Raw genomic sequence first — 13,252 nt, forward strand, 5'->3', positions numbered from 1 at the left:
TTTCCCTACCCCTGATAACCTGAGTCATACATACATTTTTACTTTTGGCTTAACTTTTCAATTTAATGACATTGCTTTTCCACTCTGTAATGTGTAAACTGGATTAACCGCTTACTTCCCCACCGCAGCAATAATCATGCATTACCTAGATTAAAGCAGATCATTTCATAGGTCAATGCAAGTGATTCAAGTAGAATCTTTGTTTGACCAACTAAAGAGAGACTTGCAAGTTTGGAACAGTGTTCATTTATTGTTCAATACACCAAATGACAGTTGCCAGATAAAAGAGGTTTCATGGTCCATGAACCAACAGTGCCACATCTGATGTCAAGTGCCAGGTTAGTGCCATCGAGTAGACTGTCACAGGTGGGTGGATGAGGCATGTGGTTGCCAGAAACCAAGTTGGAGGTGGTCCATGCATCCGTTTCAGTCATACAAGAAAGTCCAACAGGCTGCAGCCGGCATGATGAGTGTTTACTTGGACCTCTGCCTCATCTTTCTCCTTTTACGCTTCAGCCTGTGAGGGAGTGGGGAAAAATGCAGTTTAAGACACAAAATTAAGGCAAAGGAATGTAAATTCAGAAATGAGGCTGCTTAAAATTCACAATTGTATCTGCTCACAATCCTACCAACATTTGAAACCTAATACAATTGCAGACATTTAAGTTTCTATCCATTTTTGCCAATTAAAACTATTAGAACATTTCAATAACACAGTAACAACACAGTGATTAGTTTGCTGGTACGCAAATAACCAAAAATTACATGAATACATTTGGAATGTGGACTCAAGTGTTCAATAGAATTTGAATCACAAAAGGAGTCATTTTTGCAGCTCCAAATTATACTTAAGAATCGTACTCTACACAAGCATTTTCACTTTAAAAATAGACCTGTGGACATTTAACACTTGCCTAGCAAGTCAAATCTAAATGACTTACTAGATCAGTAATGCCATTAAAAAACAAAGACAAGTTGCTTACCTGCGCATGCGCTTCTTCCTCCACTGCAAGAAACGAAATCGTTCATGTTAGACCACACGTGCATTACATGTGCTACTGCATGCCTTTTATAGACCAGTGCAAATATTCATGTATCCTTTATCACGCGAGACGTAAGGCCCACGTTGGAATTAAAACACTCATTGATTCTCCATTACTAGCAAACGACAGTTAAGGCAAGTAGCATTAGTATTTCCGCTAGCTATAGCGTCAATCGTTTCTCGATAGGGGCTCTCAATGAGACCAACAAACCATTTACCTTGGCTCTCATCGTGTGGAGAAGAATCTGTTCAAGAGAAGGATAAAACAATATTAGTGGTCGTGGATGATGAATAAATTTAGAAGATTTGATTGGATTGCGATGAGAAGAAACAAGATTCAATACCTCACAGCGAGAAGGGCAATGGAAAGAGGATGTGACGACAAATGGGGGCAGTATTTATATGAACCATGACGTCATATTCAAGCGCCATTATTCCGTGTAGTCTTAACATGATGGAAGTTGTAGTTTTAACCGCAACATACGCGTACGTATTTAGTTAACATACTTATTACTGTATGAAAAATACTTCTAAAGAGGATCACGTGATTAGATGAAAATTATTAAAATTACAAAATTGATGCGTCCGGAAACCTTATATTAAGCATATACTTGGTCGTTTTGGAAATGAGTCAAGAAAAAAATATTTTAACTAATTTCAACATACAATATGTTCATAAATGTATGCTGGAAAATTAATCATGCTTTTACGCAACCATAAATGACTATTGGATTTGGACAGACAGTACAAATACACATCACAATGATAGTAAATGTTAGGCATAAATGTGCCTTTATTGAAAACAAACAAATATGAAAAGGTTTATTGTAGGTGTTTGAAAAGTAATTTGCCCACTGACTGAGCTACACTGCAGGACTGCGCATTGTGACAAATCTGGACCTGGATCTCCACTCCTCAAATATGACACTCTCTTCCGAAGCACAAAACCTGCATAGCTTCTCTCATCATGCTTTAATGGCAGAACAGTTAGCATTTTTTTTCCCTGTCAACTCGGAATTGAGTATTCATTGAAAAATATGATCCAACCAGGATGAGACACGTTGCCTTGACACTACAAACCTTGTAAATACTTTCATTTGCATTCCACACTTGTTGAACTACTCTAATAGTCAATTTTCATGAGTGACAAGCACCAAATATAACCCTTTACTGTCTGTCCTAGCAGATGGCCCACAGCATGATGGAAAAACATGGCCTCAGACACGCAGTATATTCTAATTGGATATGTGCTGAAAGCAACAGCTCCAATAATTCTTTAATCAAATTTGGACACCAAAAAGACAAGTTGTTAGTGCCATTCATTAATGCCCAATGTAAGCTTGAGATGTTTTAGAGAGGCGGGTTTCAGCTGTAACTAGTACGGTGAAGGGGATTCACTTTTCAAAACAAGCACACCCAGTTATTTCTTTTTATGTCCTTTTCTGTGAAGCAGTAAAGGGTTAGGCCTCCAAGAGTTCAAGAAACAACGTTCTTATGAAAGATTCACTTCCAGTTCCAGTGCTTGCTTTTGTAAATTGGGCAAATTGTAAAATCAGCTCTTCAGAATGACTGGAGGACAGCAGGGTCGTTTTCTTGCTTCTCTTTGGGCTCTTCTTGCATTGGGTGTGAAGGCAGTTATTTATTCTGCTGCCTCCGTTTCCTCACTTGGCTGGCCTGCTGCATTTTCGGCTGTCTTTGAGGCCTGGAGGAAGTGACAGCAAAGAAGTGAATGAGCACACTCGCTTTGCATTATACGGCTTTAACGGCAGACACACTGAGTGTAATATGGGACATGGAAAACAATTCAGTTTAGAGAGTACCTTCTTTTTCTTTTTCTTCTGTGTTTTCCTGCTTGCGGAGCTCTGTAGTAAAGTCTAGAAATGAGACAAGTGTTAGTGTAAAGCTCTCTTCTACATTTTCCATTGAGATTGTGGACATTCTTTGTTTTATGTTTAATTTGACAGTCGCCTTAACTGGGTAAAAGGATGTGAAAAAAAAAAAAAAAAACATGCCATGTACCCTGCTAAAAAATAAGTCAAATTCATTTGTACCCTTAGCTCTGCGTCCTGGACTTCATGCTCTGACTTGAAGAACTCCGGCTCAAAGGGCCCGCCGGTGATCCTGTGAGGCCCGTTGGCCATCAGCAGCACTGTGAACTTAAACTGAGCTACAAACTCTCCTGAGACAGAGTGAAGTAGGAGATCAATGAAAAGTTCAAACGCGTGCTGAAAGAGTCGACGGACACCCGAGGGCCTTACCCTCTTTCTCGTGGAGGACGCTGAACGGCTGCAGCAACTCATGCTTTGCACATTCCACAACCCCGAGCCGGGCTTTGGCCTCATCCTCGAGTGCTCTGAGTTAAAACGGGACAAATGCTATTAAAGCCTTTTCCTAGAGAGGTCATTTGGAATTAAAGCAAGTGGTATTTTTCTTACCTAAGAGTGAAGGGCATGGCATCAAACCGGCGTTCAACCTCACTGAAGAACGTACGAGAAGTCTTCATCTTCAGGCCATACTGTTTACTGGGGTCCCTTTTATATATGGTGGTCCTCAGACCTCCGTCTCGGGCCTGTTGGTACATATCAACATTTTGGTGTACGGCAAACTGCACTCATGCTAATACTGCAGAATCTACAAACGGTGCTTTGTTATTTTGGAACTGGAAAGAATGTTCTGGGGAGTCGGAAAGGGTTATCTGCAAAATTAGGCGACCGACCTTCCCTTCTCCTGTGCTGACCAAGACGTCCACAGCGTAGACCTCATGCACCTCAAACTCTGCCTTCTCGTGATCCTTCCTGGCATCAGCAAAACAGTCAAAAGGTGAGTGCAATTTTCAATCATTCATGTTTTAGCTTCAATTTCTCATTATGATGGTCTGAATTGAGAACCCCAGTTTTCTCTATTAAAACAACAACAAAAACACCTTTGTTGGTCTGTTGGGTTCTGAATGATGGTCTTCTCTCCATCGATGACATGCTGCTTTAACTGATGAGACAACATACCTTCAAAACACAAGAGATTTTACCCATCAACACTGAAATGCAGAATAATATCAACAAACACAAAAAAAAAAAAAAAAGGAGCTATTGAGAGGGTACTCACCTTCGATAGGTGTGCATTTGAACGACTGTGCGATCTTGCCCCAGGCCTCTGTCACCTGAGTATTCTGTATTAGAGGGGAACAAAAAATAAAAACATAAACATCTACTTCATGGTTGGAGTGGAAACACTCGGACACAGACGTACCTGGTTACCAGGTTTGACGAGGCGGAGAGCAGCTTCGCCGCACAGATGGGCCGCTTTGATGACGTCAGCTTTGCGTCCCGTGACGGGGTTGTCCTGCAGAGAAGTTGAAGTTCAATGAAGATGCAGCCGAAAGAAATGAAACACCATGCGTTTAAAGTCAGTGTCCTCACCTTAGTGGCTCCCACTACAAAGCTGTGAGCAACGTTGGCAATGAAGCCGTCTACGTGAACGCCAAGGTCACTGGAAAAACAAAGATAACAGTGTCGTTTGTCACCGATGACAAACAGTAAAGATGGAATAGAAGAACAACAAATATGAAGAACACAAAGAGGACAAAAAGAACTGCCTACATTTTGACCAGATCTCCATCTTTAAGTGTGTAGTCAGGGTCACTCTTCAGTGGAGAGAAGTGGCAAACACAGTTATTAACCGAGACGCTGGTAGGAAAGGCAATGCCTAGAAAATGGGAGACACAACCACTGTTTTCATTTGGGAATCATCCAGAGCATCCGACATTGTGAATCCTGATTAGATGGTTGACGTGGAAGATCGCCTGACCTTTCTTCATGTCCTTCTCCTTCTTGAAGACTTTTCCAGTTTCAGCCACGATGTAGGCATCACCTTTGTCACACAGGCTGAGCACAGACATGCCTGGCTTGGCTGCTTCCGCAACCAGACGCAGTGCCTCTGATGGGGGGGGGGGGGGGGGAGTAAATTATGATGCATTATTATTACCCAATTGCACCAGATCTGTTGCAACCATGGACAGAAAATACTAATTCTGGCATTTACGACACACTTGTGAAGGTTCAGTAAAAGTTGTCAAAACTCTGATCTCATGGTGATTGAGCAAAAGCATGTTTGAGTTGGCCATTTCAGTCTGGCACATTTTATGAATGAAGAAGCTACCTTTCCATTAGCATCCAATTCGTGCAATTGTTATTTAGCACATTAGCCTCCAACAGGCGTCAAAACGCAAGAAAAAAATCCAACACGAAACGAGGCTGGAAAAAGAGCTTTGGCTGCACCTGTTAGCTCGCTCGCATGCTAGCAGCTAGCTCGCGTAGCATACGTGTGCCTCGCATGTAAACCACATGGCTGCACTGGAACAGGCCAACATGAGCAGAGCAGCTTGCAAAGCGGACACTTACGATTGGCAATGTCGCCCCCCATCTTGTACTTGGTGACCACCAGGTCGTCGGCAATGGTCTGCTCTTGCTCGTCGTCGGACATATCGACCGAGTTGGAGTTGCGAATGGAGCGTAAAGTGACACAAATCCCCGCAAATACGCTCTGGCTCTAGTCGACTAGCCTACCCTCCTCGCTCAGTCAGCCCGGTTGCCGCCACACACCGGGACCCGTCCGCCCCCTACGCCCCGCCCACCTGAAACTGACGCACTACGTCACGACAGCGATAAAACCCGCCAAAATGTGGATGACCTTCTCTCCCAGACATAATTGTACGATGTCATGCTGTATAATACGTCAGCGCAACCGCCATGTTGGATGTGTCACTCGTCTAAATGCTATCAGAAGCTGTATTTACAAACTCACTTGTAAATTATTTCAAGATATTGTATTAATGTACAACATTTCCAACAACCTGTGTCATTTACATTTTCAAATATACATATGTAGTATTTCATTTGGAAATTATATTAGTATTTATAGTAATATTTCATTTAAAACCCTACTCGGGAGCGATTTTAACCACTAGATGTCACTTTGTTTTTGTTTTTTTCTCTCAGTACAAGACACATACCATTCGTAATAGTTTGCTCCACCCAATGAGAACAATTATTAATAGTTTGCTCCATCCAATGGGAACAATTATGTAACAAAGAAAAACATTTGACACAGAAACTCTTTTCTTCTTGGACTTTATTTGTGACTGAGAAGAATTGGGATGGGAAAAAAAAGCTAAATTTGTTGTTTGCTTCCAACAAAAGTCACAACAGATCAACATCTCTCCAAATAAGCTGATAATCTAAGATCTTTCAAAATGTGTGTAAAAGGAAATTCAAATGATTAGTAAAGTTTATTCTAATGTCCAAAATAAGGTGTCATATATTACCAGTTTCATGATATTTGTAACCAATTGGCACAAGATACTTCCGGATCACAGAAAAGTGATCGACTACCACGGCCCTGAACTTTTAACGACACGGAAAGAAGGACTACGCAAAACGAGAACGTAATAATGAGGTCATCAAGAAATATTGTGCCTCTTTTAGCTTATGGTACAGTGAAGACGCCATCCTTCCATCTGGACTGGTTGACCAACACATCGTCTTCACGCTTCAAGGAGCCAAGTAGGTACTTGACCCCGTACTTGACGCCAGTCTTAACACCGGCCCCGAGAGCATAACCGGCCACGCCTGCGGCGCCACCCGTGGCGACCATGAGGGCGTCCGTGCCGAGGTCCACGGCAGTCAGCACGGCTCTTTCTTTGGCTGTTTCTGAACAGTTGACCGATGCGTAATAAACAGCTGTGCCTAAATTGTAGAGGGTGCTGACTGCCGGGATCCACTCCATCACTCTGTACACGCGTTCCTCATTTTGGTTGATACATGTCATCTGGAGGTCGCGTCGCAGCCGTCGAGCATCGGTGGGCGAAAGCTCCGCCTCACAATGATGGATCCAACAGTCAGTAGCTTGAGATGGTAAAATACGACTGCCTTTCTTGAACACTGCTTGGTACCGTCCAGGGAGCACACCGCTTGTGACCCCTGCACACATGACCCCCATCTTCTCACAGGCGTCCATAGCCTCCTCCAGCGCACCGTCAGTTTCCTGGACAGCGACTCCAAGCAGCACGGTTCCGTTAACCGGGATCCAACCGTGGCAATTTTGCCTGGTCCTAGCTCGTCCCACACGCTTCCCCGCCGTGGCTAGCTGGTCAATATTAAACATGACAGCATCCAGGTGGTGCTCTCCTTGTTCCCTCGCTTGAGTGGATGCTGTTGGCTCAGATGGTGACTTGGTCCTTTGGATCAGATCTTCCATTTCCAGGAGGAGTTCGTTGGTTTCAACCACCCCCAGCAGGCCATATAGCTTGACCACAAGGGTGTGCGCCTCCTGCGAGCAGCCGCTCACTGCCAGCACTGGCACCAAAGACAGTGCCAGAAGCTCCTGAGAAAACCTGGAGGATAAATGGTCATCAAGACCACTGGCAGACAGCAGCTCCTCACAGCTTAGGTTCCTTTCATTGTGGAGATCTGGAATCTTTCCTTGTAGCTTTGCCTTGAGAACGGATACCACACGTTTGGCTAAAATCAGATTCTTGTCTGCGGGGATCAGTGAGGATTCCGAATCAGCAATTTGCAGACCAAACTGTGGCTGTGTTTGAGAATAAAGTTGGGCCGTCACTCCGGCTCCAAGAATGCCTCTCGCTGGCAACCACGGAGGAGGCTGAACCTTGCACAGAGCTTGTTCATTTAACAGGAGGGCAACCACAATCAGCCACTTCAATTTGGAGACCATCATTTTGCTGCCACTAAAAATACTGAAGAAACAAAACACATGCAGTCAACTTTCTCCAAATGAGCAGATTTGAGTTATTTGGACCATCATACAAATAGTACAAATATAGTTGCAGAAAAAGATTGCAATAGTTTACCTACCTCCAAAGCAGCATTCACAGTGTAAACTGGAGTAAGACAGAGAAGACCGATTGTAGGATTCGTCAATTTGACCTCTCTAGAGGTTGGCCTCAAATTCCGAGCTATCTACTGCAGAGCCGCCAATGAGACTCTCTTCCTTTACAGGACATCCCAGAGCCCTCCTCCTCTTTCGGCCTCATCTGTCTTTTCAGCTTGCTCTTCTCTTTGGCCCCATGAATCACAAGAGAGATGACGTTAGGAATATTGATTCATGTGGGGGAAAGTCCATGGCAGTTTTGTTTGTCTGACCCGCTCGCTTCTCATCCCACTCACCAGGTTTTGTTTTTGACCCAAATACATGAAAGCGCTCTCCCCCCGTGCCGCCAGCGAATTAATCTCCCGCAGTCCGAAAGGGAAGCGAGGCAAATTAAAGGCTAGCTGAGGTGAAGATCCTCCAATCAGATGCGCTCGTCAATGTCATTTCGATAGTCTCTGCTCTTTTATTGAAATGCACTCAATGCCTAATAACTGAATTTAGATTGAAACTTAAAAAACAAAGAAAAAATCAAATCAAGGACATGTTTTCTCACTCCACTGTTTTGTATTTGCAATAAAAAAAAAGTCATACGTATACAATCAAATACAATTTATTCATGGTGATTAAAGTACCAGTGGCTGCAAATAGCCTGACCACACACTCACTTTAAAAAAATACTCAATTCCAAAAACATTAATGCAGTTATAAATACATTGCAAACATAATTCCAGTACTGTACACCTTTCCCTTAAGAGCTATTTTAATGTTATCGGATTGTCTGAAAATAAAAGCAGTTTTGATGATTAAGGAAAAAAAAAAGTTTTTGTCTGAACAGAAATGGCTTGGGAAGGTGCAGGTACTCAAGAAATATACTTTGGGAAGGGATAAAGACAAATTACATGGATGCTGATGAGTAAAATACAAACTGCTGATGACAAGATGTACGCTCGCAGTCCTACATTTAGAAAAATAGACCACCCCCTAAACGATTGTTAAAATGGTGCGGCTGTTTATAGTCTCAATCCGTCTTAAATTTTCTTTAGCAAAAATGAAACTGCGGGATTCTTTTGGAAAGATACCTAACAAATATATTTGTTTTCATTTGAAGAAAAAAAAAAAAGTATCTGCCACGTCCCAATCTTTAAGAATGAGCATTTTTGGATTGACAGTTTAAAATGCACAATATACAAAAGCAAAAAAAAAAAGTGTCAACCACATCATTGTTACAATTCATAACATTGCAGAAAATCGAGTGAAATTCAAGCACTGGCATGCAAAGGCCATGCTCATCATTTGGAAAGGCTTCCCCTCTACCTTCAAAGTGACGTTACATCGCAAATTCACGTGTCAACATACCCACCGCGGTGAGAACCAACCAATGTGATGCTTGCTTAGTCCAAGTTAGTCCTTTCAACACAAACCGAGCATTTGTCAAGGCTCATTGAGTAGCGGCCTTCTTTCTTTGGAAGAATGCACCAGTGGAAAGGTTTGCTTAACCTCCTAGGACAAATCAACATCCTGAAAGCCTGCTGTGGACCGAGTACGTTGAGTTTCCTTCGTCGGATCAGAAAACAAGATGCAACTTGGGCTGGTCAATTTTTAATCATTAAAGTATCCAATGTAATTATTCTTAACTGCTTGGTACCATTTCTAAAATGTCAAAATGTCTTTTACCCTGTCGGCAGGGCGATTTCCTTTTGGTATGCTGGTATACTAAAATGAACTGGACAATGTTGAGAAAAAGGGGGAAATAAATGTGATTCTTTTTGTCACCATAGCGACAACAATTGTCAACAATGACTTAACGAGGGAAAGAACTGAATAGGGTTAAGGTCACGGATGAATCTTGTGAACAATGGTTGGTCATTCATCCTATGTGACACTGCAGTTGACGCAACAGTTTGGATAGCTCAAGGCGTGTAGCAGCCACCATGACAAATGTCTTGACATGGTGACCCAACCGGGTTTGTTATCTTGAGAAATGTTTTGAACACTGGCACGACTCTAGCTGGTGAACACATAAAAAAAAAAAAAAGTTTTCTTTTGTATTTCAAAAAGAATGTGGCTATCTGATTGAATCCGGCTGACTTGACCTGACAAACTAGAAAGAAAAAATGTCTCATACTTTCGGTTATTTTCATTCAAGTATAAGACAACAGATTCTTCATGAATAAATCCAATAGTTTGTCCCACCCACATGGTCCTACAGTTTGGCAGCTGGAGGCAGGGAATCATCTGGTCTCTTTTCACTATTTACACCACCTTTTTGCGCTTTTACCTGAGAATCATCTTTGTTCTCTTTGTCGGCGACATCGTCAGCAGCCGCAGCAACGGCGGCGGCATCTGACCGCTCGCGGGTGTAGCCGGGCGGGGTGGGGGGGCGGTATCGGTATTTGTAGCCAAAGGCACGCAGGTGATAGGCGTAGTACTCCAACAAATACATGTTGCTGTCGTGCACATAGTGGAAGGACACGGACAAGTCTGAGCAGCAGTTTGGACCCTGGGAAGGAACGATTTGATTAGTGTGCTTAGTCAGTGAGAAGAAACCAAAAGGTCCGCTCATATTCACGACGGTTACTTCGCCCGGTAATTCTCAAAGCGGAATTTCTATACTTGCCAATGAGATGGGGTAGTAGCAGTAGCTCCAATACCAGAAGCTCTTCGGGAACTTGGCAGTGAGGTGCTGCTCAGGAATGAAGGGATGAAATGTCTCCCGTTGTAAAGTGTCTCTGGAGTCTCCTGCCAGCACCCCGACTTTCTCCATGCACTGGCCCAACGCAAGGTCCTCCACCGAGCTGGTGTGAGTGCACACTTTGTTTTGAAATCCTTGGACAAAGCGCCGCAGAGCCTCCTTGCTTAGCACGTAGCCGGCGCCGCCGCTCATGTAGCCCTGCTTGACGTAGGGCTTGAATCTCCGACCGTAATAAACCGGCTCGTCCGGCGTGTGCTTTGCAAGCACCCACCGAAGGTTGTCCACTATTACGTACGAGTCGTCGTCCGCCTTGAGAAACCAGTCGGCGTCGTTGCCGTAATGCTCGTGGACGTAATGCAACGCTCGGATGGTTTTCCAGTAAAGCTGGTCGCGGCCCTCTTTTGTATCCAAACCTACAGCTGGGAAGTCGTGATTGCTTTCAGAGCTCACAAAGACAATCACGTTACAGTGACGACTCCACGTTTCCTTCACGTGGCGGGCCTTCTTCTCCAGGTTGGTAGGAGTAGTCATCACCCAGCAAAGCACACGGACTTTTTTGTACAGTTCATCTGCCATGCTGCTATCCTCATCTGAAAAAAACACAAGGAACAGGTTTTTTTACTTTAGTCACCACAGTAATCACTCTCTTTTTCTATTTGGTATGGCGCTGTTGTGAGTGGCAGCCTCCCAGCAGTGGTCTCTCTTTTCTTTTTCTTTCTTTCTAATTGTCCATTAGACAATGCCGGTGCCTTCTACCGCACCTCGGCGTGTGCAGATCGCTTCGGATCGGATTTTTATTTTTTTTTCCCTGGGAGCCGGCCGGGATGGCTGCGCACATCGGTCGGGACCCGCGTGACTCTACGACGGCCATCTTGCTCATCCGGCCGGTGCTGACCGGGTCCCTCGCCTTGGCCTCGCAGCCACGACCCCTGTGGGAAGTCCGCTCCATCGTGCTCTTCGGAACCAACGACCTTCGCCGTGCCTGCTCCATGGTGACCATCTGCACGGGCCCCAACTGGTATGAATGCTGCTGGGGCCTGAATTTCCCCACCCCCATGGCTCAATAAAGTTTCAATCAATCAAAACTTGGAAAGAACAGAGATGAGGACAAAAGCATCCTTGATATGTTATTTTTCCCGGGCCTGTCAGAGACAGTGGACAAGCCGGACATGCAAGAGAACTTGCACACCTATACAATTGAAGGTAAGGTATGAAGCAGGGATGAATCTGGGGATACAAAGAGGATTAGTGGACTTCAGTCGTCCGAGTTAAGCTGGGAGCCACCTGGTCCGTACCAACAATAAATAGTTCACCCCAAAGAGTTCGGCTACGGAACGAATAAAGTTCCTCAATTAAAAGGTACTGCATCAAGCATGTGCCTACAAAGTTGAGAAACACTGAGTAGGTCCTGCAGGTTGGTAGTAAATAACATTATAATGCAGCTTTGAGCTAGTTAGTGAATGTGACCATGAATAAATCAAAATAAAATACTCTATATTTAATAGTAGGACGACTGCTCTAAAGTAACAATACTCTTCCTTGAGTAAAATATTTGGCTACTCGACCCACCACTATGATGTAAAGAAGCACGTTTACCTGAATGATGAGGGTGTTTAAGGTTGAAGAGGGCAGACCTCTCCTTCTTCCACCTGCTGTCTTCTTCATGCTGCTCATGCTGATGGTCGAGTACCAATTTGCCAATCGGTTGCACAGAGAAATTCTTGTTGAAGCCCACTTGCCCTTGAAACAGGTAGAGCATGAAGAATCCCACCAGGAAACCCACACAGAAGGAGATTCTGGACACCGGGAACTTCATGCTGGGCCAGGTGTGTCGCCGTCAGCCAAGTGCTTGAGAGAAATCACACAAGTAAGCGGAAGGCCACGTTAAACTAGTACGTCAACGTCAGGGAGTGTTTGACATATACGGGTCCTGAAAGGTGCGGTTTAATGTACTTACTAGGAACACGTACCAGAGACACCATAGCAGCCCTTTCTTTCACGCCCACGGAATGTAACAACCACCCACAGGAGCGACAGTACATTAGCATTACATCCCAGTTTTGCAAGATTACATATTACTTCGCTTAGCTAGCCACGTTAAAAATGACCAGGCAGGGCGTACTACGAGGGGAAAGAGTACGAGCAAATGATCCCCCACAAATCACCCCGTGTGATTTAACGGAGCCACGAGGATATGCTAAAAAAGCGCCACAGTCGTAGAGTTAGCTGACCGACTAGCTTTTAAAGCGACAGAAGTTTATCCCAATGTGCCAGAAAATATATTAGTCGTGCGCCCCAGCTCACAATGCTCGGGGGGAAAAGACACATGTTCGGCAGCGAACGTAGAGACAAGCGATGCCACACTTGACTAAAAGCTACGGAGAATTCAAAGTACAGCAAAATAACACTGGAAGTGGTCAGGAAAAATATTTCCGCTTGCTGTGACGTCATTCGGATCCGCCCCCTTTGGACTATACCGTTACTTATGTGTATATTATATATATATATATATATATATACATATATATGTATAAAATATTTTTACGTTTATATCATTATATCACATATATACTACAGACATGACATAAACGAAAAAAATATTTATATACATATAAACACAAATGATCATCATA

At 43.8% G+C, this 13,252-nt stretch overlaps 3 protein-coding genes and 1 long non-coding RNA gene across 6 annotated transcripts; all 4 read right to left on the reverse strand.

Moving 5' to 3' along the window:
- Window positions 1-230: 230 nt before the first annotated feature.
- LOC133162132 (uncharacterized) lies at window positions 231-1,445 on the reverse strand. Its single transcript, XR_009716182.1, has 4 exons — window positions 1,387-1,445; window positions 1,261-1,287; window positions 984-1,006; window positions 231-517 (listed from the first exon to the last, which is right to left on the reverse strand). It is a non-coding gene; the product is annotated as an uncharacterized LOC133162132 (long non-coding RNA).
- Window positions 1,446-1,810: 365 nt separating this feature from the next.
- Window positions 1,811-5,671, reverse strand: LOC133162597 (proliferation-associated protein 2G4-like). Its single transcript, XM_061291894.1, has 13 exons — window positions 5,440-5,671; window positions 4,847-4,975; window positions 4,639-4,744; window positions 4,459-4,528; window positions 4,289-4,381; window positions 4,145-4,208; window positions 3,966-4,044; window positions 3,759-3,837; window positions 3,478-3,611; window positions 3,301-3,395; window positions 3,094-3,221; window positions 2,863-2,916; window positions 1,811-2,744 (listed from the first exon to the last, which is right to left on the reverse strand). Exons 1-13 carry the CDS (start codon window positions 5,519-5,521, stop codon window positions 2,682-2,684), a joined length of 1,176 nt encoding a protein of 391 aa, XP_061147878.1. The 5' UTR covers window positions 5,522-5,671; the 3' UTR covers window positions 1,811-2,681.
- A 481-nt stretch (window positions 5,672-6,152) lies between these two features.
- apof (apolipoprotein F) lies at window positions 6,153-8,375 on the reverse strand. Its single transcript, XM_061290751.1, has 2 exons — window positions 7,912-8,375; window positions 6,153-7,793 (listed from the first exon to the last, which is right to left on the reverse strand). The coding sequence occupies exons 1-2, from the start codon at window positions 7,923-7,925 to the stop codon at window positions 6,524-6,526; spliced, it is 1,284 nt and encodes a 427-aa protein (XP_061146735.1). The 5' UTR covers window positions 7,926-8,375; the 3' UTR covers window positions 6,153-6,523.
- Window positions 8,376-8,521: 146 nt separating this feature from the next.
- c1galt1lb (core 1 synthase, glycoprotein-N-acetylgalactosamine 3-beta-galactosyltransferase 1, like b) lies at window positions 8,522-13,085 on the reverse strand. 3 transcript variants are annotated; one of them, XM_061290754.1, is made up of 4 exons: window positions 12,590-13,085; window positions 12,216-12,467; window positions 10,545-11,209; window positions 8,522-10,427 (listed from the first exon to the last, which is right to left on the reverse strand). In XM_061290754.1, exons 2-4 carry the CDS (start codon window positions 12,433-12,435, stop codon window positions 10,131-10,133), a joined length of 1,182 nt encoding a protein of 393 aa, XP_061146738.1. In that variant the 5' UTR covers window positions 12,436-12,467; window positions 12,590-13,085; the 3' UTR covers window positions 8,522-10,130. The 3 variants fall into 3 exon arrangements, with proteins under 3 accessions (XP_061146738.1, XP_061146736.1, XP_061146737.1); XM_061290752.1 differs by having other exon boundaries at window positions 12,577-13,084; XM_061290753.1 differs by lacking the exon at window positions 12,590-13,085 and having other exon boundaries at window positions 12,216-12,558.
- Between the last annotated feature and the right edge of the window lie 167 nt (window positions 13,086-13,252).

The sequence above is a fragment of the Syngnathus typhle genome, linkage group LG11 (genome assembly GCF_033458585.1).
Source record: "Syngnathus typhle isolate RoL2023-S1 ecotype Sweden linkage group LG11, RoL_Styp_1.0, whole genome shotgun sequence".
NCBI lineage: Eukaryota > Metazoa > Chordata > Actinopteri > Syngnathiformes > Syngnathidae > Syngnathus > Syngnathus typhle.